Source organism: Barbus barbus (assembly GCF_936440315.1).
Source record: "Barbus barbus genome assembly, chromosome: 6".
Lineage (NCBI taxonomy): Eukaryota > Metazoa > Chordata > Actinopteri > Cypriniformes > Cyprinidae > Barbus > Barbus barbus.
This window is the reverse complement of record NC_136734.1, coordinates 18,848,549-18,875,000: the sequence shown is the minus strand read 5'-3', so window position 1 is coordinate 18,875,000 and position 26,452 is coordinate 18,848,549. Positions and strand designations below refer to the sequence as shown.

Here is a 26,452-nt window from a genome sequence, read left to right as displayed (position 1 = left end):
GTATGGAAGCTCCAGGGTGGTCTTCACTCTTTCTTTGCAAAGGCTTTTATATGCCTACTGAATTACTGTATGTGTAATTATGTAACACACTCTGCTTGAATGTCCCTCCTTAAATAATGTCAAACATATTCTAGACTGTAACAACTGTGGTAAAATATGACAGTGTTACTAGGCATCCTTTTGACATAATGGGAGAACATACAAGTAAAGTGTCCAGAAAAGTCTTGGAGCACTTCCTTTCTGAAGTCCCATCCTCCTCTTTTTAAGGGGGATGCTACATGGTAAAACCAGTGTAACAAGAAGTTGCACACTGCACAAGTCTTTACTTGATAATGCCATAACATTTATGACATAAAAGTAAAAGTAACTTCTTTGGTTGAGATAAAAGTCAAATGACTGTGATTTTCTTTGGACCAACTTTTGAAATATTATTTTCATCAAAGAGAAGTTTGGGAAAAGGCCTCTCATAATGTTTTTGTCTTTTGTGAATTGTTATTTTGTTGTGTTTTTATACCTGTTTAGCTGTTTGTTTATGTTTCGAATGATGTAAGTGGTCATATCTTAAATATATTTCTTGCTGTATTTTGTACTTTTTGTACAAAGGCATTTTAAATATTAAATTCTGTGGTTTTAAGAAAATGACTGGTGTAATGCATGGACTTGCGTGTGACTCAGTGAGGATTCTCCTGAATGTTATTGTTCCTTGACTCAGCCTTTTCCTCTTCCTGTGCCTCAGGTAGTTGTAGAGCTATAGGGTTGCTCAATATTTTCAAGAAACACAAGTGGTTGTGACTAACGGACTGTGAAAGCACATATAGAGATGTAGTTAGCCTAAACAAGTGTCTTTATAGATATAAGTTTTACAGTGTTACGTAATTTACAGAAAAACATGTGTGTATACATAGCCTTGAGCAGATGCTAGCTGTAGCATGTATTTAGCAGTTAGCTGCTTTGTAAACACCAGTTTGGCTGCAAAGAAACAAACTAGTTAATACCAACATAAGGGTGCTTAAATTGTATTGAATGTGCACTTGGAGTGTACCTCAAATCTTATGAGTATATTATTAATATACCATACTTTACATAGGTAATTTAATATTAGTTAAGTGTACATATAGAGCACACTTTCACGGCTATTTTATAACACACTAAAAGTATACTTTTAAAAAGTGCACTTTTTGACAAATTAGTTTTTTCTTTCAAAGCACATTTTAAATAATTTTTAAAATAATCTTTTGTCATTTATCAAAGAAGTACACTCATTTTGATGTGCTGACTAACATACTAAAGCACATGTAAAGTATTCATTACCCTTTAATGTGTTTGAAATGGGATTTGATTTTAAATTTAAGGTTAAAATATTTAGGTTTAATTTTGTTTTACAGAATACAGAAATATATTCTTTTAAAGTAATTTTCTGTAATAAGTAATATTTTTAAATGTATGTTAAAGTGTACATGTCTTTCACAAGGTCTTGTGAAGATAATTCACTCAAAACTGACAAATTTGCATTCACTACTCGCCCTCAAGTCGTTTCAAACCTGTGAGTTTCTTTCTTCAGCTGAGCACAAAAGAAGACATTTTGAAGAATTTTGGGAGGCAAACAATTGCTGATAGTCAATGGCTATCAACTAGCTTTTTCAGCTTTATCTTGAACTTGAACTCCGAAAATGTCAATTCCATAAACAAGTTGCACATTTGTACATGTCTGTGTCTCAATAGCTTGTACAGATGGCTAATATAAGCTATGATACCAACTGAGTGAATTACCACCATTATGAAGTTGATGTAGCTAATGCTAAATACAACAACATTGCCAAGCCCAATTATGCAAGCAACCTAAAGAGCAGAGGACAGTTACTAAATATAAAAACACTGTTAAAGCTGATATATCTGGGTCAATGTTACTGCTGGTTAAGGGATCATGTGTAAAGATGTTAGAATTGCCACGTGTTTCCTTCACAACATTGAGTTAAAACAGCTTGTTTACATTTGGTATATCAGTTCACAAACTCTTGCCAGAGTTGTCTAAGGATACTTAAGAGTAACTATGCAACCAATTGTGACATTGTTTATATTCTTATATTCAAGTTGGGACATACAACAATAATTTTTTTGAGTTTTGATTTTGCTGTTCGCATTCAGTGACACAAGAGAATTACTTGCACATCACATATTGTATAACAGTTGTTTATGAAAAAGTAAAAGTGTTTATTTTTTTTGTAGTGCACTCAAATACATACTGCTTGCAGTGCATTTTTTCTGCCCAAATCACACTCTCATGCTTCCAACATTTAGTCTCTCCATTGACAGAAGGGGCAAAAGACAGATAGTGAGAGAGACAGGTGGCCAGGCCAATCCTTGCATGCCCTCTGCTCCTTTTAACTTTCTTTCACTATTTCACTCCATTTTGTGTGCTCTAGCTCACAGTGACAAGCCGCCCAATTCACTCACCCATTCTTCTCTCCTCTTCTCTTTTGTTCGTCCAGTTCAACTCTGTGCACCTCTATTCATTCCCCAGACGGCCCACCATTGACGGGAGCCCCTGCCTAAGTCACACTGCCTGACCCGGACCCCCTCCCTTCATATACACACACACACACACACACACACACACACACACACACACACACACACACACACACACGTTGGTTTTTGTGGTTTATGGGGACTCTCCATAGGCGTAATGGTTTTTATACTGAACAAACTGTGTGTGCTATTGCCCTACACCAACCCTACACCTAAACTTAGCCCTCACAGGAGACTTTGTGCATTTTTAAATTTTCAAAAAAACGCCATTTAGTATGTTTTTTAAGCCTTTTGAATTACGGGGACATAGGCAGTGTCCTCATAAACCACCTTCATATTGTATAAAAAACCTCTGTCATACCCATGTCATTATACAAATTTGTGTCCTCATAAACCACATAAACATGCACACACACACACACACACACACACACACACACACACACACAGCTCTGCAGCTGCTATGGTAATGAGAGAGGGGACAAGCAAGGGAGAAGGCTGGAGAGCACAGAAAGAGAAAGGGAGATCCTTCTCATGCAACTCAATAACCGGTGGCCCTGTTTTTTTTTTTTTTTTTTTACAAATGGAAAATCCGTCTACCTCCTTTTCTTCTTCCCTCCTGTCGGTTTCCCACCCTGTTCCCTTCGTCCTTTCCCTCCTCTAGACTCCACACCTCCTCTCCTGACCTCCTCTTTCACATTCAAATCCGTTTCACACCATGCCCTGAAAAGGGATGTTCAAAGGTGTGTAAAGTAACCCTGATCCAGCCCTTCAGGCCTGAGAAAGCTGGGTGTTTATGTGTATGTACTTGCATGCGTGTTTGCCTCGATGTGCAGTTGTGTGCATTTTTAAACTCTGTGCTTGAATTGAACAGTACATAGCGGTGATTCATGAAGAGATTTCAGTGCCATTTTTTGCAATAACCTGTAGCCTCTAGGTGATTTTAGCAGATATATGAAGAAGCCAAACAATTGTCCTTGCAGAGTATCCGCAGGTAAAGATCAGTAAATTAACTATGAACATATTATTGTAATCCCACGTCAACCAGAAAGTGTTATAGGGTAGTTGATGCTTTACTTGAATTTTTTTTCTCTTTTCTTTTTCTTAAACATCCGGGTAAAATTAATAAACATATAAAGCGAGAGGGATGGATGGATGGGTGGGTGGGTGGGTGGATGGATGGATAGTTCATAATTTATTGGTTGATTTGAATTTTAATTCTTTGTTATAGAGTTAAAAGTTGAAAAAATTCCATGTAGCCTCTGAATTATTGAGATCATAAAAAGTGCATGCATATTATTAGCAAATATTAATTAACTTAGATGGAATGTAACATGTCAAAGGCCATCTTCTCAAAAGCATTTAATGTAAACAGCCATAAATATGTTTTATATTTAATAGTTTGAAACTTTTATAAAATGTTTTGCTTTAAACGATACTTTGTTTGACATTTTCTGATTAAATGACATTCTACATTTTAAAGCATAGCTGAAATACCTTTTTATGACCATGTATGCAGTATCTATCATTTATTGAAATATAACCTATTATATTTAAAGGATTTGGCTCCAAGACCTTGTTTGCCTTTTTATATTGCACTCATAAACAATACAAAATAAAATAAGAGCAAAAAACAGGATAACCTTATATGAAAAAGAACATAAAATATTGAATTAATATTGGCAAATATAGGAACTATGAAGTGGTAAATTATAACAAAACTAGCATGTAATATGCATGTGTATAGTGTGTGTGTGGTGGGGAGTGGGGTGAACTGGGGGACTCTGCTGGCAGACGGCTGAGGGGCCCCATGCAGTCTGTACTGCACAGCTATTCGTCTTATGTCTGTGCACGGTGACCTGTTAGACCATGTGACATCTGCCTGGCTGCCAGCACAGAAAAGAGATGCAGGATTGCCCATATGGAGCCTCCTTTCTCCAAATACTGACACACAGCTCAGCCCCAGAGTGTGTGTGCGTGTCTGAGTGTTTCGTTTTGATTAATAAGTGCAGACACACTCGGATGGGGTTACACATCTGTGAGGTAACAGGCGGAGAGGCCATGAGTGAAGCGATACATTTCATGAACGGCACCCCAGACAAAAATGTTTCATTTAAGTAACTTTAAACCATGCAGAAATATGTCTGCATGAGTGCTTTGCAGCGTTAGTCAAATATATGCTCCTTATAAGTGATTTGGTGAGAAAAGTGTACGTGTAAAATCACATACAGTATATCATTTGATGTCAAAGATTCTGCTTTGGCACAAATGCATTTCAGCCTGGAAATGCAGTTTTGAGATTGTATTGAGGTTATGCAGGTTTACGCAAAAATGTAACCCTTCTTGTCAAGACCACCATATTTTGAACTTCAGGGACAGATTTAGGATCATACTATTTTCAGAAATAGGCTATTCACCGAAAGAAAATCTCAAGATTTCAGATTTTGAGTTCATCGATGAGGCTTTAACAAATTAGGATTTATTGCTCAGTTTTAAAGGAACGGTTCAGTCAAAAATGAAAATTCTGTTATGTTTTATTGCCCTCATACCATTCAAAACCCAACATTTTTTTCCTCTCTGGAAATTATGAAATTTTTCCAAATACCTCTTCAAAATACATTTAAGTTTGTAATTACATGATAGATAGAAAATGATTACAGAATTGGCTAAAATATGTGTTATGGAAGTTATGAAAAGTTTACAGAAGAGGTCTAATGGTGTGAAATCTTAAATGACATACTTACAATGACATTAAATTAATATCCGTCACACTTCGACATTAACCGTTTACTGATATACTGTACGTTGTGCTGCATGTGTGTGCTACAGTAACTGTGCATGCTTGTGCATTTATGCACATATGTATATAGCGAGTAATTATGGAGGATAAAGACCCAGCTATACTAAGTGTAACTTCTGGGTTTGGGAGAGCAGAGCTGCTTTTCTGTTTGGCTGGCTTTGCTGAATGGAGCCATTCACAAGCCCCTAACCGCATGCTTTCTTTATCTTCATTGTTATCCCCCTTTTCCCTTCACCCACCGCAGCATAATGGCACTCGGTAAAAGGGGTTGGGGAGCAGTCTGAAGGGGAAGGAGGGGGTTAATTGGGTGAAAGTGAAGAGTGGGGGAGGGACAGAGGACCCCAAAGAGGGGTTTATGGTGATAGACCAATGGTCCGAACTAAACCACCCATCATTTGTCGCTGACAAGTGATGATAGTGGAGGACTGCTTATCAGGAAACACGATTGACTGATTGATTTGCTAATTGAATGACTGATTAATTGGCTTAATTTTACAATATATTATGACACAATGTTAACCAACATAACCATCAGCAGAATCTTGAGGGATTAGTTATAATGCACAATGCTGTTAAGCGGGTAAAAAAAAATGATATGATATGAGCGGTCTAAATGTAATGCTGCAATCGACACTTTTCATTTCATTTTTGATTGTGCAGGGGCATTTTTGTCCAATTTGGTGGCAAATGGGGGTTTCAAGCATCAAAACAACAAACTTTTAATACAGCTTTAATTGTTTGAACATTAGAATGTGTCATGTTACTTAATTAATTTTCTGAGCATAAATAAATAAATAATGGCTATCATACATTTTCACAACGATTTACAGAAAAAATTTCATTCTACCGAAAACTCGTCCAATCTTTGCCACTATCCTTCAAACCACTAGTTTTTACCCGTTTGCCAGCAAGAAGTTTTTAATCATTTAAAATATTACAGAATTTATGATTAAAATGTATGATTACTTATTCTTTCATGTATTTTAGTCCAGTGTAGGTCAGAGCATGTGTGTTGTTTAAAATAACTGCTTTCTATTTTAATATATTTTAAAATGTTATTTATTCCTGTGATCAAAGCTGAATTTTCAGCATCATTACTCTAGTCTTCAGTGTCACATGATCCTTCAGAAATCACTCTAATATGCTGATTTGCTGTTCAAGAAACATTTACTATTATTATTATAAACATTTAAAACAGTTGAGCACATTTTTTTCAGGATTCAATGATAAATAGAAAGATCCAAAGATCAGCAGTTATCTGAAATAAAGAGCTGGAGTCAGTATAATTTGTGTGTGTGTGTGTGTGTGTGGGGGGGGGGGGGTTATAGAAATGAATGCTTTGAATTGATCAAATGTGACGATAAAGGCATTTATAATATTAAAAAAGATTTCTAGTTCAGACAAATGCTGTTCTTCTGAACTTTCTATTCACCACAGAAACCAACTGTTTTCAACATAATATTAATAATAATAATAAATGTTTTTTTGAGTAACAAATCAGAATATTAGGATGATTTCTGAAGGATCATGTGACCACTGGAGTAATGATGCTAAAAATTCAGCTTTGAAATCACAGGAATAAATTACATTTTAAAATATATTTAAATAGAAACAGTTATTTTAAATATTATATTTAATATAATAATATTCCCCAACATCACTGTTGTATTTTTAATCAAATAAATGCAGCCTTGTTGAGCATAAGAGACAATATAAACCTTTGAATGGTAGTGCTTATTTGTTTTGCAACATGAAATCATGACATTTAAAATTATATATTGTTTAATTGAAAACAAAAACAACAACCATCTTTTATTGCTTGTTTTGAAAATACAGTTGTAAAATGATCACAAAGATTTGACACAATTGTTCTGTAAACATTAGGCAAGCAACCACAGTAAAACATGTGACACATGCATCATTATTGGTAGCACTGTTTGTGTCAGGTGGAATACTAGAGACGAGATGCTGGCTGATTGTGTCCGGTTACAACTGCGCCACCTGCTGGCTTTACGAACGTAGTACAAACTGCGTTACATTGACGACGTTATTATAGTGTTGTATTTCTCCAATGATTGTTTGCGTTAAAACAGACACTGTTCCCCAAATGTGTAACAAAACAGAAAATATGTAACCCAAGGTCTGAATCCACGGCTGGCTGAAAGATGGTGAAAGTATACAGTTAGATATAAAGTTTGAGTGAATTACCGAATAAAAACATCCTGTCCATTCACACTGTGGAAAGATTCTCAGTGCCAAAGACTGATTGATTAGGAGATTGTGAAGTTTTCTCCTCTCTGAATTCTGCTGTATTCCTGCAGGTGAGTGAACAGTGGTGTATATACTTTAGATTTGATAAAACAAGGCTTTTTATGGGTTTTAGAACAACGATGTCACGTAGACCCATGTACTTTAGCAATGTAGACACTGGAGCTAGTTGTCACAAGGGCTGTATCTCAGTAGTGATTTTATGAATAGAAAACACGTTTATTATTACTCTTTTTGAGGTTTTGTATATGACTGATTGTGAGTGTGATAGGCCTATTAGTTTTAATGTATTATTTTTTTGCTCGGCCAACAAAAATAGTTCCAACTTCTAAACAAATCCACAGCAGGATCAACTATAGTGTCTTCAAGCAAGTCAAAAAGGGTTTCTTTACTGAACGAATCGGTATGTTCGAACGAATCTTTTGATTCACTGACTCACTCATACAGACTGTCGCCATCTACTGGCTAAAGGAAGTAATCGTAAGATTCACTCTAACATGCCCCACCTCCAAAATAAAAGATTTTGTTTACATAATATATGTGTGTAATGTGTAGATTTATTATGTATATATAAATACACACCCGTACAGTATATATTTATATTCATATAATTTATATTATATATAAATATAATTAATATATAAACAAACTTTTTCTGAAATATATTTCAGATTTATATATACATAATAAATATACACAGTCCAAACACATTATGTAAACAAAAACGTTTTTATAATTTGATTAATTAATCGCAATTAATAATTTGTTAGCACTAATATATATATATATATATATATATATATATATATATATATATATATATAGTATGTATATATATATATATATATATATATATATGTATATATATATATATATATATATATATATAAATAAATTACCTATATGTTATTTCTTAATAATAATGGTGGCAAGGTTAATTTACTGTAATACAGACAACTAACCCCAGCCTCTTATGTAAGATGAAGTGATGAATCCATACCTTTGTTCTAGGATAGGGCAGGGATCTAAAAAACATAAAAATGAACAAATGAATTAAAAATATGTGCATTTATATGTAGTTGTATAATGTAAAAATGTAAATCAACAACTCAGAATGATCTCTGTTGAAGGAATAGTTCACCCAAAAATGAAAATTTCATAAAAATTTACTCAAGTCATCAAAGATATAGCGGAGATTGTTTCTTCATCAGAACAGATTTTAAGAAACGTAGCATTACATCACTTGCTCACCAATGGGATCCTCTGCATTGAATGGGTGCCATCAGAGTGCAGAACATGCAGCTTTTCACTTTACAAGATGTTAATTGATGGACTAGAGTCGTGTCGGTTACTTGTGGATTATTGTGAAAGTTTTTATCAGCCGTTTTGACTCTCATTCTAACAACACCTATTCAGTCCAGAGGATCCACTGGTGAGCAAGTGATGTAATGCTACATTTCTCCAAATCTGTTCCAATAAATAAAGACGCACATCTACATCTTGGAAAATATCAGTAAATATCAGAAGTTTTCATTTTTGGGTACACTATTCCTTTAAGAGTCATGCGCTTGTTCTATGTGTGCATGGGGGGTTTTGTTTATTCAGCAAACTTTAGAGGCCCTATTTAAGGTCACATAAACATTAAACATTAGCCTTAGTGCAGTTTATTCCTGCTCTTTTGCAGTGTGGCAGTCTGACATAAACTGTTTCTGTTCATTATATCATATGCAAACTTACCAAGATCTGCTGGAATGAAAATGGCCTCGTCAGAAAAGCCCAGAGATAAAACAAAAGATCTGAACTTCTCTATTAGTTTTGGCCTTTGTATGGATGACCGTCCTAGGAGAAAGTTTCTGACAAATTAGTATGCTTCATTAATGTCAAACACAAGTGATATAATTTATCAGTGTACACTTACCGTATAAAGCTACTTGAGTGTATTCTTTGTGCATCTTCTTGTATTTAAGGACCAGACTATAATCAGTGTAATTGGTCTCCACTATTGTGATGTCTTTTGTTATCTTGTGCCCTTAAAATGACAAAAAGTCAGATGTATCATGTTATTAATTTAAAGTTAAGGGATTGATTCTATCCTGTCATAAAAGGCCCTTAAGTAAAATTGAAGCAAATAACTTCTATAAAGTATATAAAGGTTAAATCTTACATTAAATCAGGTAGTTAAAAGAAACAATCACAGGTTACCACTTTTTTCAGTCGAAGTGAATTCAGTTCTATTTTCACTACATTCTACTTTCTGTATATAATAACTGAGAAGTAATCTTTTATTTTTCTTGTAGGTCTGATGAAAGAGTGCAATGGACTTAAATGTATTTGAAAGTTTTTGATATTTGCTAATGTCAAATCTCACATTTTACGAGTGTGAAATGATCACAAAGATGTTTGAGAGAGGAAATGAGAGCTTACTTTTGCTGAAGTAAGTGAATTCTCCAGGAACATCTGTCTTCTCATATGAATAAACACTGATGGAGCATCCATATGGTCTGTTAGTTTAAATATATATAGACTGTTAGCACAGAGCTCAAATATTTTGGTTAAATGTATTTTCCCATTACAATATGTTCACCCTTTTGTTATTCAAGATGGTGTGATAATGTAAATATGGAACAATATCCTATCCAGAATACTGCACCTTGTGCTCCACATGGTCAGATTCGCATTTCCATTGGCATCTGGTACCAGAAGACCTCTAGAAACCTTCAGATGGTTTTTGAACATTGCAAAAAACGGTGACTCATCTGCAAGTCCAATCCGGTACCATTCACCTGCGAACTGACAGTAAATGTAGTAAAGATGGTTAGCATTTTACTAAAGGCCACCAAGGGTTCTGTAGTACCAGGTGTTTTGCTAATTACTGTTATTGAAAAAGAATCTGCAGGTGTTTCACAATTTGTTAACATTAGTTAACGACATAAGTTAGCCATGAACTAACAATGAAAAATAATTAAAAATATTAAAACCAAAAGTTATATCTATCAATATTATTTAATGGACCTGAGGTAACATGAACTATCAATGAACAGTTGTACAAGGATTAATAAATGCTCATTGTTAATGTTAGTTAATGCATTAACGTTTACTTATGGGACCTTATAGTGTTACTGAAAATTAGAAATAAATGGTTGCATATTTTCTAACAAAATGCAATGTGGCACAACTCAGCTAAATCATATTACCAATTAAAGCAGGAATTATGAATAGTTTTAAGATCACTGCATCTGTTTAATACGGAAAAACTTTGATTCTCATTGTTGTGTACAAATAAAAGCTGATGAACCATGATCTGTTCTTTAAGTAAACTATGGTGATGTGTGACACTGATGTCCGCCTCTTCATTGTTTGCTTTTGAATTTGAACTTTTGAACAAATGCTATATAAACATACAGATTCACTTGAAAAGCCTCTGCTGTTAAATAAAAAAAAACATGAATTCAATGTTTAAACTACTTACCCCCAAAATCTATAAAAGCACAACCAAAAGAACTGAAAACGCATACTCACTTTCTCCACATCAAAGTTGGGCTGAGGTTCAATAACAAGATGGGTGTTGAAACCATGTGTCCCCAAAAATATACAAAGCAAAAGCGCTAATGCCAGAATCATGCTGAAAGTTCAAACACCTCTTATGCTGTATGGAAAAGTGAGGAACACAAAACTAATGGCGTATCAGAGAAGCAATGGGGAAACTGCTGGGGTCATATTTGCCAACAGCAAGGGAATGTTTGTGGAGGACAGGAGCCCGGCCCCTTACACACAATGCACGTGTACTGTCAGTTAACCACAGACCAGAAATACAGACTTTTAAAACAGTAAAATGTTCTTGAAAATACAGAAGTTTGATGAAATATATTCTTGAAGGTATAATACACAGAGAACCAAGACGATTACAAACTAATTTTTCAGACATTCCACTGGTGCGTAATTACAGACAAAAACAAAAAGTTAAAAACACTGCACGTGACACTTTCCACATTACGCTTTTTTAAAACATTCTTTGAACAACTCTGCATGCAATATCCCTCAGCAGGCTGTGAGGGTAAGATGACCCTGGACTTTGACTTAAATTGGCCCAACACAAACGTTACGACACCATTCTCTACAAAAATCACTATTACTCTTGTGTACTCTTAAGCCTGAAGAGTTCAATTCAACAGAGATGAAATAATGACTGAATACCTCTGAAGAGATCTCATCTCGCAACAGCGATGTATGTCATCACACGGTCCATGAGGCTATCGGCGCCAACGTTGGTGTTCTTCTTCTTCTTCTTCCACTCTGGGAGTCTATGATAGCCCAAAGAACCGCTTGCAGAAAAGTTATGAAATTTGGCACACAGATAGGACAGTCTCAACATTAAAGGGATAGTTCACCCAAAAATGAAAATTCTGTTATTAATTACTCACCCTCATGTCGGTCCAAGCCTGTAACACCTTTGTTCATCTTCAGAGCACAAATTAAGATATTTTTGATGAAATCTAAAAGCTTTGCCCTCCATAGACAGCAAGGGATTTACCACAGTCAAGGCACAGAAACGCAGTAAGGATATCGGAAAATCAGTCCTTGTGACATCAGTGGTTCAAACGTAATTTTACAAAACTATGAGAATACTTGCTAGAGAACACACTAGTGCCATTATGAAGAGAACCAAGACACATGCTAATGGTGCTAGGGTGAGGCGGAGGAGAAGAATTGTTAAAGTCGTTATTGTTGTTTTTTTTTTGTGCACAAGTATTCTCGTCGCTTTGTAAAATTACGCTTGAACCTCTGATGTCACATGGACTATTTTAACGATGTCCTTACTACCTTTCTGTGCCTTGACTGTAGCAGTACCCTTGCTGTCTATGGAGGGTCAGAAAGCTCTTGGATTTCATCCAAAATATCTTAATTTGTGTTCCGAAGATGAACGAAGGTCTTAGGGGGGTTTGAACGACATGAGGGTGCGCAATTAATGACAGAATTTTAATTTTTGGGTGAACTATCACTTTAACCATTGCATAGAAAGTTTGGAATCTCTAATGCCGAGATCACACTACATGATTTTAACCCCGATTTTCACTCGCCAACAGGTTTTGCAAAATCGCCGACAAATACCCAGCAAATCGGTGCTCGTTCCCTTGAGTGACAGTCACGCAGTGTGAATTATCAAAAACGCAATCTGATTTGGAGACACATTGCCGACAGCCGTGAAATATTTGGCATGCTAAATATCTGGACCTGTCGGCGATTCAAAATCTTGCTGTGTGAAATGAGTTCTGACTGAAAAATACATCGGCAATGACCTACAGCCAACGAGAGTGCAAGATACAGCACAGCGGGAAGTTAAGGGAGGAGTTATATAGTTTGCGGACCAGACAGAGTTGTCGGCGATTCTTCCTATTGAAAACCCATGCAGTGTGTATCCTCCTGTCGCTGATCCATCGTGCAATGTGAACACAGCAGCAACTGAATGCTACCCCAGATAGTCATGCAGTGTGAAAACAACAGTGTTTGACGACTTTGAAAATCGCGCAGTGTGAACTTGGTGTGATTTGTCAAACCGTTCTCAATTAACATGTGAACGAATTTGAGGAAGAGCGCACCAAAATGGACTTGAGGCTATATCTCCACAGTGCTTTAGCGTATTCAAACCTAATGTGTTGTGTGTTTTGCTTATAATTTCTGAACGGTTTGGACAATAATCACAAGACTGGTCTCTTTTGATTCTGTGTGACATTCCAAGTCTAATGAATTTCCCATGTCAGCCATTTTGGACGTCAGGCATTTTGAATTTGGTCATAAAATGGTGTATTTTATGAACGCATTGGCGTATTGTAATGAAACTCGATATGTGTCTTCAGCACCATGACCTGACGGTACTCAAAAAGTTTTGGGACAGTGCCACCTTGTAGTCAAAAGCTATTACCAAAAACGCTAGTAACTTTTGATTAAATTAGCTTATTGTAAAGAAACTGGTCTCAATATATTCCTTAGGTCACACCAAGTACATACATACCAATTTAGCCATAGTTGCCCAAACTTCCTGTCTGTTGTTTAGATTTTTTTTTATAGATCTTGTCTGATTTTCACCAAATTTGACTTCAAATTCATCTTCAGACTGTGCCGACAAAATGTTATGGATTTCATGTTGATAGACAATATGCTTTGGCATACTGACTTAAATCTTTGTGTCATTGTCACCTCACACTGACCACACCACATCAATTTTGGTAACAGCGCCACCTATTGGTCAAAAGTGATTAACCATTAACATGAAGCCATTAAAGGTGGGGTAAGTAATTTTCCAAAAACTGAGTCAGGCCGAGTACCAAAACAAACTTGAAGCCAATCAGCAGTAAGGCTTGTGTCTACTCATGATATGGAGGAGAGAGCATTCAGCGAACAGCCAAGCCGAGTGACAGAAAGATAGAGATGGCGGATAAAAAACAAAAGTGGAAAATGTCTGCGGAACGATAAGGCAATAAGTAGGACCCGTGTAAATATCAGATCAGTTTTCTAGCGCTGGAGAGAACTCAAGGACCGGAAGGCCTGCAATTGGACACTGAGGTTGCTTTGGTTCTTCTCCATAGGTGAGTAACATTGTGTCTACACCGGATGCGCCGCGACTCAACAGCTAAAGTCTGCCTACACTGGACACGATAAAGCGACCGTTGAAAATCATTTAAAATTTTTGTCAGTACGTCATAAATAGAACACGGCAGCAGTTCTCTGTCAGAGATTTGTCCCGCCACGCAGCATCCAGTGTAGACACGGAGTGCGTCTCAATCAGCTCCCTAGCTCCACCTTTAAACATTAATAATGAAATAAAAAATGCCTCTACCATCTATTGGTCAATATTGATAAACCAATAAATCATATTACTAATGATTGAATATATGATTTTTTTAGCCAGTTTGAGTAAAATCACCATAAAAAATCCTTAATTCTCATTGTTGCCTTTGGTCTTATACTCCCTGCCATGCTTTCTCCTCATTCTCTGCTGTGCTTGACCCCTTATTTGCTGCATGCAGCTATATTTTATTTCCATTTCCACTGAGGAGAACTTGAAAGTAAATACAGCAGCTAGCTGTTTATATTATATATAAACATTATCTAGTAACAGATGGCACAAATTTTGATAAAAGTAATTTATTAGGAAAAATAATAGTCGTGATATATATCTAGAATGTTGGGATTGTTCATTTTATCTGTATTCATCAGCATATTAGAAATTAGTGCTGTCAAAAGATTAATCGCATCCAAAATAAGTTTTTGTTTACATAATGTGTGTGTGTACTGTGTATATTTATGTATTTAGAAAATATTTACATGTATATATTTAAATTCATATAAATTATATATAAATATATTTAATACATAAACGTAGCATATTTTTCTTAAATATATAAATGTATTTGTGTGTATTTATACATAACATAAATATACACAGTACACACACATTACGTAAAACAAAAACTTATTTTGGATGCGATTAATCGCAATCAATCGTTTGACAGCACTATTAGAAATACAGTTGTACAAAATTAAATATTGTAGAAATACAGTTGTACAAAATTATAATAAACTTGTATTTGGCATATCACTTTATTTGGCCCATTCCTGTCATTATTACAGAACAATGCGTAATAATTTACTGACTCAGTACCACAATTCAACATATGACTACACCTTTGAGACTTCAGTTAATTTTGCTTACTTTCTGAATGAAGCAAACAATAGAGTTCTTTAGTAACCATGCATTTTAAATGAATTAGTATTAATATCATATTTGGTTAAACTTCTTTGTAAAAGTAGTATATTATAACGTGAGGTCAGAAAGAAGTATGCCGTCACCAGTGAAGTTCATTAAACACAGCTTATTTTACATTTGTAAAAATATCAATATTACGATTAGTTTTAAATGTAAATTTTAAATTTCATATTATAATCTTTTTGAGATTGAGATTTGATGATACTAATTAAAATGTAACCCAAGCTACTGTCTTGATGCAGAGGAAATTGCTGAGAAACTGCAAACTAAACAATCTTATATAAACTCTGCATGTGTCAAGGGAATAGGTGTTAATGCACATTATATTCAAATCTTTTTCAAAAAAACTGCTTTCCTACGACCTGCAAACAAGTAAAAATGATTTTACATTGTGTCTAATTTTTAGCATCAATAGTAACAGTAAAAAAAAAAAAAAAAAAAAAAAAAAAAAAAAAAAAAAGTCATTAAATTCTTGAACACTGCTTGAAAGCATGTCACATCAGCAACTATTTGTGCTAATTCAATGACAAATCACATTAAGAAAGTATCAAACATTTTATCTGAGAACTTTTACATTATTTTGCACATTATATTATCAATGCAACTAGTTTGTTTGTTTAAATTGTTGGAATTTTCACTAAGGAAAGAAAACTGTCTAGCGCTGATAAGTCCCCTTAAAACGGGCTTGAATCTCCTCCAGAGTTTTGCCTTTGGTCTCAGGGACAAAAAAAGCAGTGAAGACGACATTGAGAGCACAGAGTCCAGAGAACATCCAGAATGTCCCTGCGCTGGTTATGGCATCCTAAAAAGAAACATAATTGGATCCTGTATTAGACCTTTTTGTTAAACCTAAAAAGTTTCTAGGGAAAATACATGACCTTCAGCTCACCATGAGGTTCTGGAAGGTCTTGGTGACAATGAAGGCACAGGTCCAGTTGGTAAGCACACACAGAGCACTGCCCAATCCCCTCACTCGGGTAGGAAAAATCTCGGACATCACCAGCCAAGGAGTAGGACCCCAACCAAGAGCAAAACCTGATTAACACAATTATGCTGATTAACTCAACTGATTAACTCAATTATGACAACTCTTGGAATAGTTTTAGCATGTTAATCGATATGACCAGTGTTGGGCAGTAATGCATTACTTGGTAACGCGTTAGGCTACTGTAATTTTCATAACTTTTTTAGTAATGGACTAATTTAATGCGTTATAAATTCCAAAACAGTAATTAGATTATAGTTCCAAGCCGAGGTCTTTGTGCGTTACATCATTTCAGAGTCCGACAAAATTCAGTGCATTGTTTTATCACTAGAGGGTGGAGCAGATGCGACAGCGAGCCCTACTTGTCTATCGGAGACCTACTTTGACTGGTTAAGCGCCCGCGATGGGGATACTACCAACAAAAACAAACACAGCATGCGTTCTGTAGATGGAAATACAATCATTGATTTGAGTTTATTTCTGTCAAAGGCAAGAACATTATTGTGCGTTGTCAATTAGCCTATGTGGGGGAAGAAAACCTTTTCAAACGCGAACAACTCCAATTTAAAACAGCAAGGGCAGCACGCCACGTAAAACTTCTTGAGAAAGGACCGTGCGCAGAGAACAATGCATCAACTGCTACTGTCGAGTTCTGAGACTCGTGTGTGTGCGGGATGCAGGAGAATAAAATCATTCGCAGGACTCCAGGAAAATAGACATATCTAAGCATAAAATATATAAAAACAAACAAATTGTTATTCATCTATTGCACAAAAACAACAAGAACAACTATAAAATAAAAACGATCAACAGGCGCAAGCATAGGCAGAGTTTCTATTTATAAAACTTATTTTCAGCGTTGAGCAATGTTGATTTCTGGAACGCATCGGCCAGTCAGTGTTAGAATCCACACACTGCTCCAAACTCTGGAGCTGCAGCGCTGAAATTGCGTGCTCACAAATCCTCTCATTATAACACACAAATTGTAGACATTATGGAAGATTCATTATGCATATATTTATTGTGTTATAACACAGCTTTGTGAGACTGCGATAAACTGAGATAAAGGGAGCACCCTTTGCTGGCATTCTGCCATGCCAAACCATGTATGCAGCAGCCTATACTTGCATTTAGTTAAAAATAAAAGTGGTTTGAAAATGTTGATGCTTTAATAACAAATATTTATCGGGTGCGTTTATGCTCGAGTGTTGTGGCTAGGTGACACAGAACTTACATTTTCATGTAAATTTCATAGATGTACAGAAAAAAGTAACGTAACTAGTAATGTAACGAATTACGTTTGAAATAAAGTATTCAGAAAAGCACTTTTAAAAGGAGTAATCGGTTATTAGTAATTTAATTACATTTTCAGAGATAATGTATTTGGTCTTGGTGGAATAAATCTGCAAAATATGCTGCTGCTATTGCTGAAGAGCAAGTATCGGCTTGCTACTGCCAATAAATGCACCAGCACGCTGCTGTGAACACGTAAGATATGCTGCAGCTGCTGTATGAATAGGCATATATAAATCTGAAAGCAGATCTGCAGGTGGAGCTGGGGGAGGTGGAGTGTTTCAGAGGGAACCAGCTTACAGTGAACACTGAACCAGATTATTTAAAGGGGTCATCGGATACCCATTTTCCACAAGTTGATATGATTCTTTAGGGTCTTAATGAAAAGTCTATAACATACTTTGGTTAAAATTTCTCAATGGTAGTGTAAAATAACACCCTTTTTACCTTGTTAAAAATGTTTCAGTGCATGTCCCCTTAAATGCGAATGAGCTCTGCTTACCCTGCCCCTCTATTCTGTGGGGCAATGAGCCGTTCTCATGAGGCTGTCTTCAGACGCTCTGATGTCGAGAGTAAATGACAACTGCTGTTCATTATTACATCCAACAACAAAACACCACAATCGCTTAGGAGACCTTCTTGTCAACACCTGCCCCGGCATCAAAAAAGGCGGAATGTTTACAGCTCAGTCAGGGCAGGTCTGTGCTAAAACGCCAGTGATAATCAACAATCGTGCGAGTGGCCTGGGTATGTGTGACGTCACCCAGACAAGAATCTGTGAACGGTTTGATTTGAGAAAGTGGTTATGATTTATCAGGATTTAAAAAAAAAAAACACTGGGTGGATTTTTATCCTTATAGGGTGGTTGTCTAACTGGTGTAGGCCCATTTACAATGTGGTTATGTTTTCTTATTCTTTTATGGTTTTATTACATTACGTTCATATTAATGTATTACCCATACACTCAGTTACTCAAGTATTATGCATTTACAGTATATCCAGTTGCACTCCTATTCCATTGACATAGTATTTTCCATCATTTGACATATAAAAGGTTAATTCTGTTATGCTTAAGTGATGTTTGGACAGGATAATGGAAACTTATTCTCTGCAAAAATATTTTATATGCAAGGATGTTTGCTAAATTTGTCTTCAATTTGCAAGAAGATTGCTTATCTCTGTTGCTTAACTCTGTTGTCTCCACTAGAAGGATGTAAAACCACAACCCTTGTCACTATTTTTCATCTTACTTCTACCTACTGCATTTCATAGGTTATGTCAACGTGACCTAGTCCTGAACTAAATTCACCTTAGGTAGGGGGAAATAGTAAGTAGACGTAATGGATAAAATCGTTTTACAATGATCGATCAGACAAGAACATTCCATGACCTATGACCATGTAAGTCTCTAGCCTATATATTGCTCCCCAAATTGGCTTTCTTGCTTCTTCTTTTAGTGCATGCTCTGAAGATCATCTCTCTGCTCTTGAATATTACTATACTCGGATTCCTCAGATTGTTAGACTGTCATCTTATTTTAGCAGAAATATATGTAGTTTGGATATTGTGTCCATTTTTATCTTTTCTTTTGATTTTCATATTTTAACACTTAGTCATCTGTAATCGGTGGCACTTATACTTATGATAATTGATTTTTAATAAACTACACTCTTACGGAAAGACTTCGTCTGGCTGGATCTCAACACAGTGCATCATGTACACACTGCCAAAACACATTTCAGTTCAAACAACATGCAAAAGTGAATTTAGCATCCGATAACCCCTTTAAATGTTGAACATCGGCTGCAGAATCAGCCAATCAGCTTATGCCATGCAATAAATGATGTGGCCAATCTGCCTGTGCCATTTACAGTTTCATGACTGAACCAAAAATATGAACTGGACAAAAACTCAAGTACAGCTACATAGTGAAAACTAGACATCACTGTATATTTTGCTTGATCTTTAAGTCAATCTGCATCAGTAAATTAATTGGTTATCTGGATGGACAAATTCTGATTACAACTCTATTATTTTAACTGTTTCAGATGTACTTGTTCCTAAATGGTGCGTACAAACAAAATGAACTGCAGGTAGCTACCTTACATGTCAATTAAACTCTTACCATGTACAGGGTATGTGGTTGTAGGCTATCTTAATAGTTCTTTATATTTGAACTAAATTGAGTTGGACAATGACACTCGTCTTCTGTGGAGCTGCTTATAACAGAATTGAACTCGTTTCATAATTAATGAACTTTGCAACATTAACAGTTATTGAACTGAACAGAAGCAACACTGAACTAAATTGAGTTGAATAATGATACTATTGTCTTCTGTAGAGCTGCTTTACTGAAATAGAAGTCACTTCATAACTGATGAATTTTACATTAACCCTTATTTTCCTGTTTATTACCGTAAAGCTGCTTTTAAACAATCTGTATTGTATGAAGTGCTATAAAAATAAATGTAACTTGACCACATACAGCAGGAAATCTTAATACAGTTGCTAAATACTTCTTGTTCTATGGTAAGTTTCAGTGAAATACATTTGTCTAACCTGCAATGAAAAGGCCCATGCTTCCCACAGCGAGCCAGGCCAGGTCTGTAGGAGGCTGCTCTGCCAGAGAACCCTGGGCGTCTGTTAGTACACTCGTCAGTGAGGAGTTATTATGCTTCATAGTCAACTTGAAATATACTCCAAACACGGTTTCACTAACACACATGGTGACACCTTGTGGGGGACACAAAATTAAGGACAATCCATTTTTTTTTCTCCCCATAAACAGTAGTGCAAATGGTAACACAAAGACTTGCTGTATAATGCATTATAAAGGGTTATTAAGGGGTATAATAATGTATTAAAATTATTCATAATGTGCGTTGTACATTATATCGTGTCGTAAATAATTATAACCAAATTTAAAATGAATAGTGTAACAATGAATTGATAAGTGTCAAAATGTATTACCTGCGGTTACAATTATTCATTAGACTGTACAATGCATTATAAAGTGCATTACAAGGCATAATTAATGCATTAAAACTACTTTTATAATGCATTATACACAGGGGTGCACATAAGTTTTTCAGTGGTTCTCAAATGAGAACCTGGAGATTTGGATGGTCCTCACACGGCACATAGTGTGACCCATTAAATATAACTGGAAAAAATTAATTAATAATAGTGATAATATTATTGCACTTTATTTAGTTTAAAAATAAATAAATAAAATAATACATAATGAAGTGTGATAATACTATTTTATATAAAAAAAGGGAGTACAAAATACAAATACCATTATTTTATAGTAAAATTAAAAATTATTATTATTATTTTAAGTTTCAACCTTAAAATCAGCAAGCTTTTAATTGGGTGGGTTGCCGATGCGGAGTGAAGAGTGTCAGTGAAAGAAATGTCACAGTTTTGCATTGTGCTTTGAAAACGGTAGTGGGTAGCCTAAATTTATTCGAAATTGTACACAATACAGATGGTAGATCTAAAATGGTAATTGTGCATTAACAGCTGTCAACCATGTTGGTACTCAAATGCACTGCCTGAACTTATTTACACAGTGCATTTTTAATTTTGGTCGTGCATGCAGACCTGCGGACCACTTTTGTGCACCCCTGATTATACATAAAGGCTTTAAGTAAAGTGTTACAGCGCAAATATATTAATTTATTAATGATGTTAATACCAGACAAGATGAGGAGTACTTTCCGCCCAGCCTTGTCCATAATAGCAGCAGCAATTGCAGTGAAGACCACCTGTGTGGCTGCAACAATGACAGTGGCCACGTCGCTGCTCTGTGGCGGAATATAAAGAACATTACAATGTGCATTTAGCATTAATAAAGCTGAATGAATAAATGATCTTCAACAAAACTCACTTTGAAATGGGCCTGCTCGAAGATTGTCTCTGCGTAAAACATGATGGCATTAATGCCGGTAAATTGTTGGAGAAGCATCATCATAATGCCTATGCCTAAAGGCTTAAAGACACCAGGGTCCTTTAGATCCGCCAGACTGAAGCTTTGTTCCTTAAATCAATCAAATATCAACCTTAGTGACTTGTATACAGTTGTACACAGAATTTCATTTATTTATTAAATTAAAAAAAGCTTCAGAAAAGTGAGGAAAACTTAAAGTCAACAAAATTAAACTTCAACTCTGGTTGGTAATACCCACATTTAATTATTCAATTTAGTTCCTGTTGGATAAAATTTGAGATAGTTCACCCAAAAATCCAAATTCTGTCATCAATCAAGCCAAGACTTTCACTCCTCTACAAAACACAAATCAAGACATTTTTTCAATATAAACATTGTCTACAAGAACGAATAAAGTTTGTTTGTCAAGCAAGAATGGCTGAGCTTCTGTTTACCATATTTGATGTATGTGCATTGTTCAATGTTTATATATACATAAAAGCCTAAATTAAATGTATTTGTCATATAATGTGATCATGTCTCTTAAAGTATATCGCTCAATTCATGTGGATTTCGAAGCATATTTTGTGGAATAGACTTTCATTGGAGGTACATAAATAATCATTAAAAATATATTAATTTGTGTTTCAAAAAATAATGAAAAGTAATGGATTTTTTGGAATGACATAAGGGTATGTAAATGACAGAATTTTAATTTTTGTCACTGAATATCCAGTTCACTCAAATGTTATCCTTGAACTTCAGCTCAATGTGTAATATTAAAGTTGAGACCTTTGAACTTTGAGATGTGAAATGAGAAATTTGTGATGTCTAACTTCATTTTTGTAGGCATCTTCTATTCTAGCACACTCCCACTCTGTCGGGGCATCAGGACCCCTGAGGAAGCGCAGGGCCTCTTCTGCCTCTCTCCTTTTCCCTTGGGAGAGCAGGAATCGTGGCGTCTCCGGCATGAAGCACATAAACACCAGCATTAGTGTGGGAGGGATAGAGGATGCAATTGCTAACCATCGCCAGTCCAGGAACAAACCTTGAAAAAAAATTGCATTATTTAAAGTGATAGTTTGTCGCAAAAGGAATTCTGTCATCATTTACTCACCCTCGTGGCATTGATTGAATCCTAATATAAATTACTGGACGTACTTTTGAGGTATATAGTATACTACTACTGATCACACAGAATGGGTCATACTCTTCATGTAAACACAGCTCAGATAGTGTCATGCACAATGCAGGCTCTGTGTATCTTTAAGAGGGACATTCCTGAGCTAACTTGACCTATCCATTAATGCAATACTGAATGACTTTCACAAGGATTCTCGCCAGCACAAATTAGGAAGGCATTCACACAAATCTGAGCTGATTTCAAAGAACAAATAAATTACTGGAGTGCAGGGATGCATGGGAAAAGAGACAATATATGTAAGATCTCACTGCAGTTAAAGAAGGTTGAAATGTGTCCTCTGATTAAACATTAACAATCATCTCACACAGCTAACTGAGAGCAGAACAGCTCTATTTACTCTCAAAGGCACTCGAGTGTCATAACTTGCATGTGACAATTCAGTCACAAGTTTAAAATGAGGGCTAATACCTGTTATATAGGCTCCCATAATGCCTATCACAACCATAAGTTGCACGCACGAGCCCATAGTTCCCCTAACACGCTCATGAGCCGTTTCAGAGATGTAAAGCTGTAGAAATGGAGAGAAAAGTCAAATGGATAACGTTCTATTGAATTCAATTTCCAAAAAAAAGCTGGTTCACATAATTTCAATTGTTAACTGTGGTCTGCAGTTCTTAATACAATAACAACAACAATAATTTCTGAGAGCATTTTTCCACCCATAGGAGTTTTAAAAACTTTGAAGAATTATAAATCATGAAACAAACCAAAATAACCAGCTTTGAAGTGAATAACAATGACAAAATTTGATTTGAAGCAAAAAATTATTTTTTAAATTGGACAAAAAGGTACAAAACTACAGTATCATGAAGCACTGCCAATGACATAACTCAATTAAATGATGGAGAAATATACAACTATTCATTTAAAGGTGTTGATTATATATAGTAATGATATATTTTAGGCTTATTGCAAAATATACATATATACATACATATATACATATATATATATACATACACATACACACCCCCTGACAAAAGTCTTGTCGCCTATCCAAGTTGTAGGAACAACAAATAATAACTTGACTTCTAGTTGATCATTTGGAATCAGAAGTGGTTTATATGAAAGGCAAAGGCCTCCAGATTACGCTTATTTTACCAAAATAAAATCTTATCATGCCTTGATGTTTAATTATTTAATTAGGACAGAAAGGTCCGACTTTGCTTAGAAAAAAGTCTTGTCACATCTTTAAAGGATTCAACCAATCACAGATTAGAGCGTCACCTGTGACAAATACTGTAATTAACACATTCCCAGGTGTGTAGAAGAAGAACCACAGCACACCCAGCATTCATTTGAAATGCATCCTGACCTCTGACAGCATGCCAAAGATTCTACCACAGACCAAAGTGCTGATCATCAAGAGCCTGAAGACCAAGTCTCCTGCTGAGGTGGCAGACATCTTTAATGTATCTAAACGTCAAGTGGAGAGGATAAGAAAAAGATTTGAAGAAACTGGTGAAGTTCATGACCGGCCCAGGTCAGGCAGACCCCGTAAGACAACTGTTCGAGTTCCTGAAAGCAAAGAAGGTCAAGGTGCCCAGTCACCAGACATGAACATTATTGAGCATGTCTGGGGTAAGATGAAGGATGAGGCATTGAAGATGAAACCAAAGAATCTTGATGAACTCTGGGAGTCCTGCAAGAATGCTTTCTTTGCCATTCCAGATGACTTTATTAATAAGTTATTTGAGTCATTGCCGAGACGTATGGATGCAGTCCTCCAAGCTCATGGGAGTCATACACAATATTAATTCTTTTTCCACTGCACCATGACTTTATGTTCTGTACTGTACATTATTTCTGTGAAGTGACAAGACTTTTGTCTAAGCAAAGTCTGACCTTTCTGTCCTAATTAATAAATAAATAATTAAACATCAAGGCATGATAAGATTTTATTTTGGTAAAATAAGCGTAATCTAGAGGCCTTTGCCTTTCATATAAGCCACTTATGATTCCAAATGATCAACTAGAAGTCAAGTTACTATTTGTTGTTCCTACAACTTGGATAGGCGACAAGACTTTTGTCAGGGGGTGTATATATACTGTATATATATGTGTGTGTATGTACACAAATATTTAAGGAATTTAGGAGCATAAGGAGACTGACACTGTTATGTAATTTGCTGTTCTTCATGCAAGCAGGGGGATGCTAAAGAGCCCATGATTCTGATTGTTGGAGACTTTGCAGAATCGTGTGTTTTTACTAGGAATTTTGATGTTAAACCTGACTATTAAAAAAATATTAATTAAAATAATCCAGAATGATGGTTTCAACTTTCAAAGTCAATTCAACCTCTCTGCTCACAGTAGGTCTGTCTTTAAAGGTTTAGAACTCATTGTTAAAAATCACTTCCCCTATAAAGAAAATTAATGGGATTTTACACTGGTAATACTTACAGGTACAACAAGAGAAGTCACTCCACTGGCTAGACCCGTGAGCACTCTGCCCACATACAACATCCAGTGGTTCTGAGCAGCGATAATGATGATAAACCCACAGATGAAGGGTAATGCACAAAACATAAGGCTCAATTTACGTCCAATCCTCTCGACAATCCATCCTCCAAGAAGACCCCCAAGAGCTGCACCAATGGTCACCACAGACTATAAGACAAAAAATCATAATGTTGTAACTTTGACATCAGCATCTTTGCTAAACTTTTTATACATGGACAACTAAATTTGATTTTGGTATTTAAACCTCCTCCAACTCAGACACTAATGGCATCGTAAGTTCTGGGGAACTGAAAAAGCTAAGCATTCACATAACTTACCCCAAACCAGGAAGCTTCCTCTGTGCTGAGCTGCAGTCTTGGGTCTTGGATTTTGCGGAGTTCAGGTATAGCAGGAGAGCTGTAACCCAGGACAAACCCAAAACTCAGGGGTCCCAGAACTGCTGCGAATGTGGCAATGTACAGCTTGCCATTCTTAACTTTACTGTCGAGCAAAAGTAATTACAGACAAATCAGCCACGGATAAGGTGAAGATTCTTGTTTAACAGGTTTTCCATGAATACAGGAACATTGTATATAAAGTCATTGTAGACCATTTCTGTTGACAAAATATAATGATTCTTCGTTGACTTTAAACAAATCACGGAGTGAATAACATTTCTGTGTCAATAATATGTGATCGCACTAACAAAAAAGCAGTAAGTTAATAGTACAATTTTTTTGCGGATATGGAGTCGCATGGTGACACTTACTCCAGATAGGCGTCCTGCTCTGATCGGTCCTCGTCTGTCTGCTCATCGTTGACCAACAGTGGTCTGGTCTCCTCATAATCATCCATCGTGTCTCCTCTCGCAAACGATACTCAAATAATCAAGCACTTCATAAATAAACGCCACCGACAAACTGTGTTGTTATGTCATACTTTACAACCGACAAAACATACACAAGTTCAGCCAGCGAAGTATCAAAGGCTTTGTTTTTCAGCATCCCGAGGAAAAACGCTGTATTAACTTAACCGATGTTGTCAGCTGACAGTAATACATACTTGCTGACCAAAGACGTTGTGATTTCAAAATAAAAGTCCGCTATTATTCCTTTGTGCTGTCATAGAAGAATGCACACAAAATATTTATTACCTAATTTTTTAAAACATTTTATCTAACATTGTGTTTTTAAAACCATTTTTTAAAATGGTCTCTTTGCATTAAAAAGTATTTT

General features: G+C 35.8%; 2 protein-coding genes across 3 annotated transcripts; both read right to left on the bottom strand.

The window, feature by feature from the left end:
- Nucleotides 1–7,097: 7,097 nt before the first annotated feature.
- On the bottom strand, nucleotides 7,098–11,294 carry lcn15 (lipocalin 15). 2 transcript variants are annotated; one of them, XM_079419013.1, is made up of 7 exons: nucleotides 11,117–11,294; nucleotides 10,248–10,387; nucleotides 10,022–10,098; nucleotides 9,516–9,626; nucleotides 9,335–9,436; nucleotides 8,598–8,622; nucleotides 7,098–7,644 (listed from the first exon to the last, which is right to left on the bottom strand). In XM_079419013.1, exons 1-7 carry the CDS (start codon nucleotides 11,216–11,218, stop codon nucleotides 7,560–7,562), a joined length of 642 nt encoding a protein of 213 aa, XP_079275139.1. In that variant the 5' UTR covers nucleotides 11,219–11,294; the 3' UTR covers nucleotides 7,098–7,559. The 2 variants fall into 2 exon arrangements, with proteins under 2 accessions (XP_079275139.1, XP_079275138.1); XM_079419012.1 differs by having other exon boundaries at nucleotides 7,206–7,487.
- A 3,891-nt stretch (nucleotides 11,295–15,185) lies between these two features.
- On the bottom strand, nucleotides 15,186–26,305 carry slc2a8 (solute carrier family 2 member 8). The gene is made up of 10 exons (XM_079418023.1): nucleotides 25,987–26,305; nucleotides 25,556–25,718; nucleotides 25,179–25,385; nucleotides 23,184–23,283; nucleotides 22,408–22,619; nucleotides 21,533–21,682; nucleotides 21,341–21,449; nucleotides 20,200–20,373; nucleotides 16,252–16,397; nucleotides 15,186–16,164 (listed from the first exon to the last, which is right to left on the bottom strand). The coding sequence occupies exons 1-10, from the start codon at nucleotides 26,070–26,072 to the stop codon at nucleotides 16,018–16,020; spliced, it is 1,494 nt and encodes a 497-aa protein (XP_079274149.1). The 5' UTR covers nucleotides 26,073–26,305; the 3' UTR covers nucleotides 15,186–16,017.
- Between the last annotated feature and the right edge of the window lie 147 nt (nucleotides 26,306–26,452).

Coding starts and splice junctions, on each gene's coding strand:
- slc2a8 (XM_079418023.1), bottom strand. CDS start 26,072: ATGGATGATTATGAGGAGACCAGACCACTGTTGGTCAACGATGAGCAG. Junction 25,719..25,986: donor GAGCAGGACGCCTATCTGGA/GTAAGTGTCACC, acceptor TTTGCTCGACAG/TAAAGTTAAGAATGGCAAGC. Junction 16,165..16,251: donor AGACCTTCCAGAACCTCATG/GTGAGCTGAAGG, acceptor GTTTCTTTTTAG/GATGCCATAACCAGCGCAGG.
- lcn15 (XM_079419012.1), bottom strand. CDS start 11,218: ATGATTCTGGCATTAGCGCTTTTGCTTTGTATATTTTTGGGGACACAT. Junction 10,388..11,116: donor CCAACTTTGATGTGGAGAAA/GTGAGTATGCGT, acceptor ATTTACTGTCAG/TTCGCAGGTGAATGGTACCG. Junction 10,099..10,247: donor CTGACCATGTGGAGCACAAG/GTGCAGTATTCT, acceptor TTAAACTAACAG/ACCATATGGATGCTCCATCA.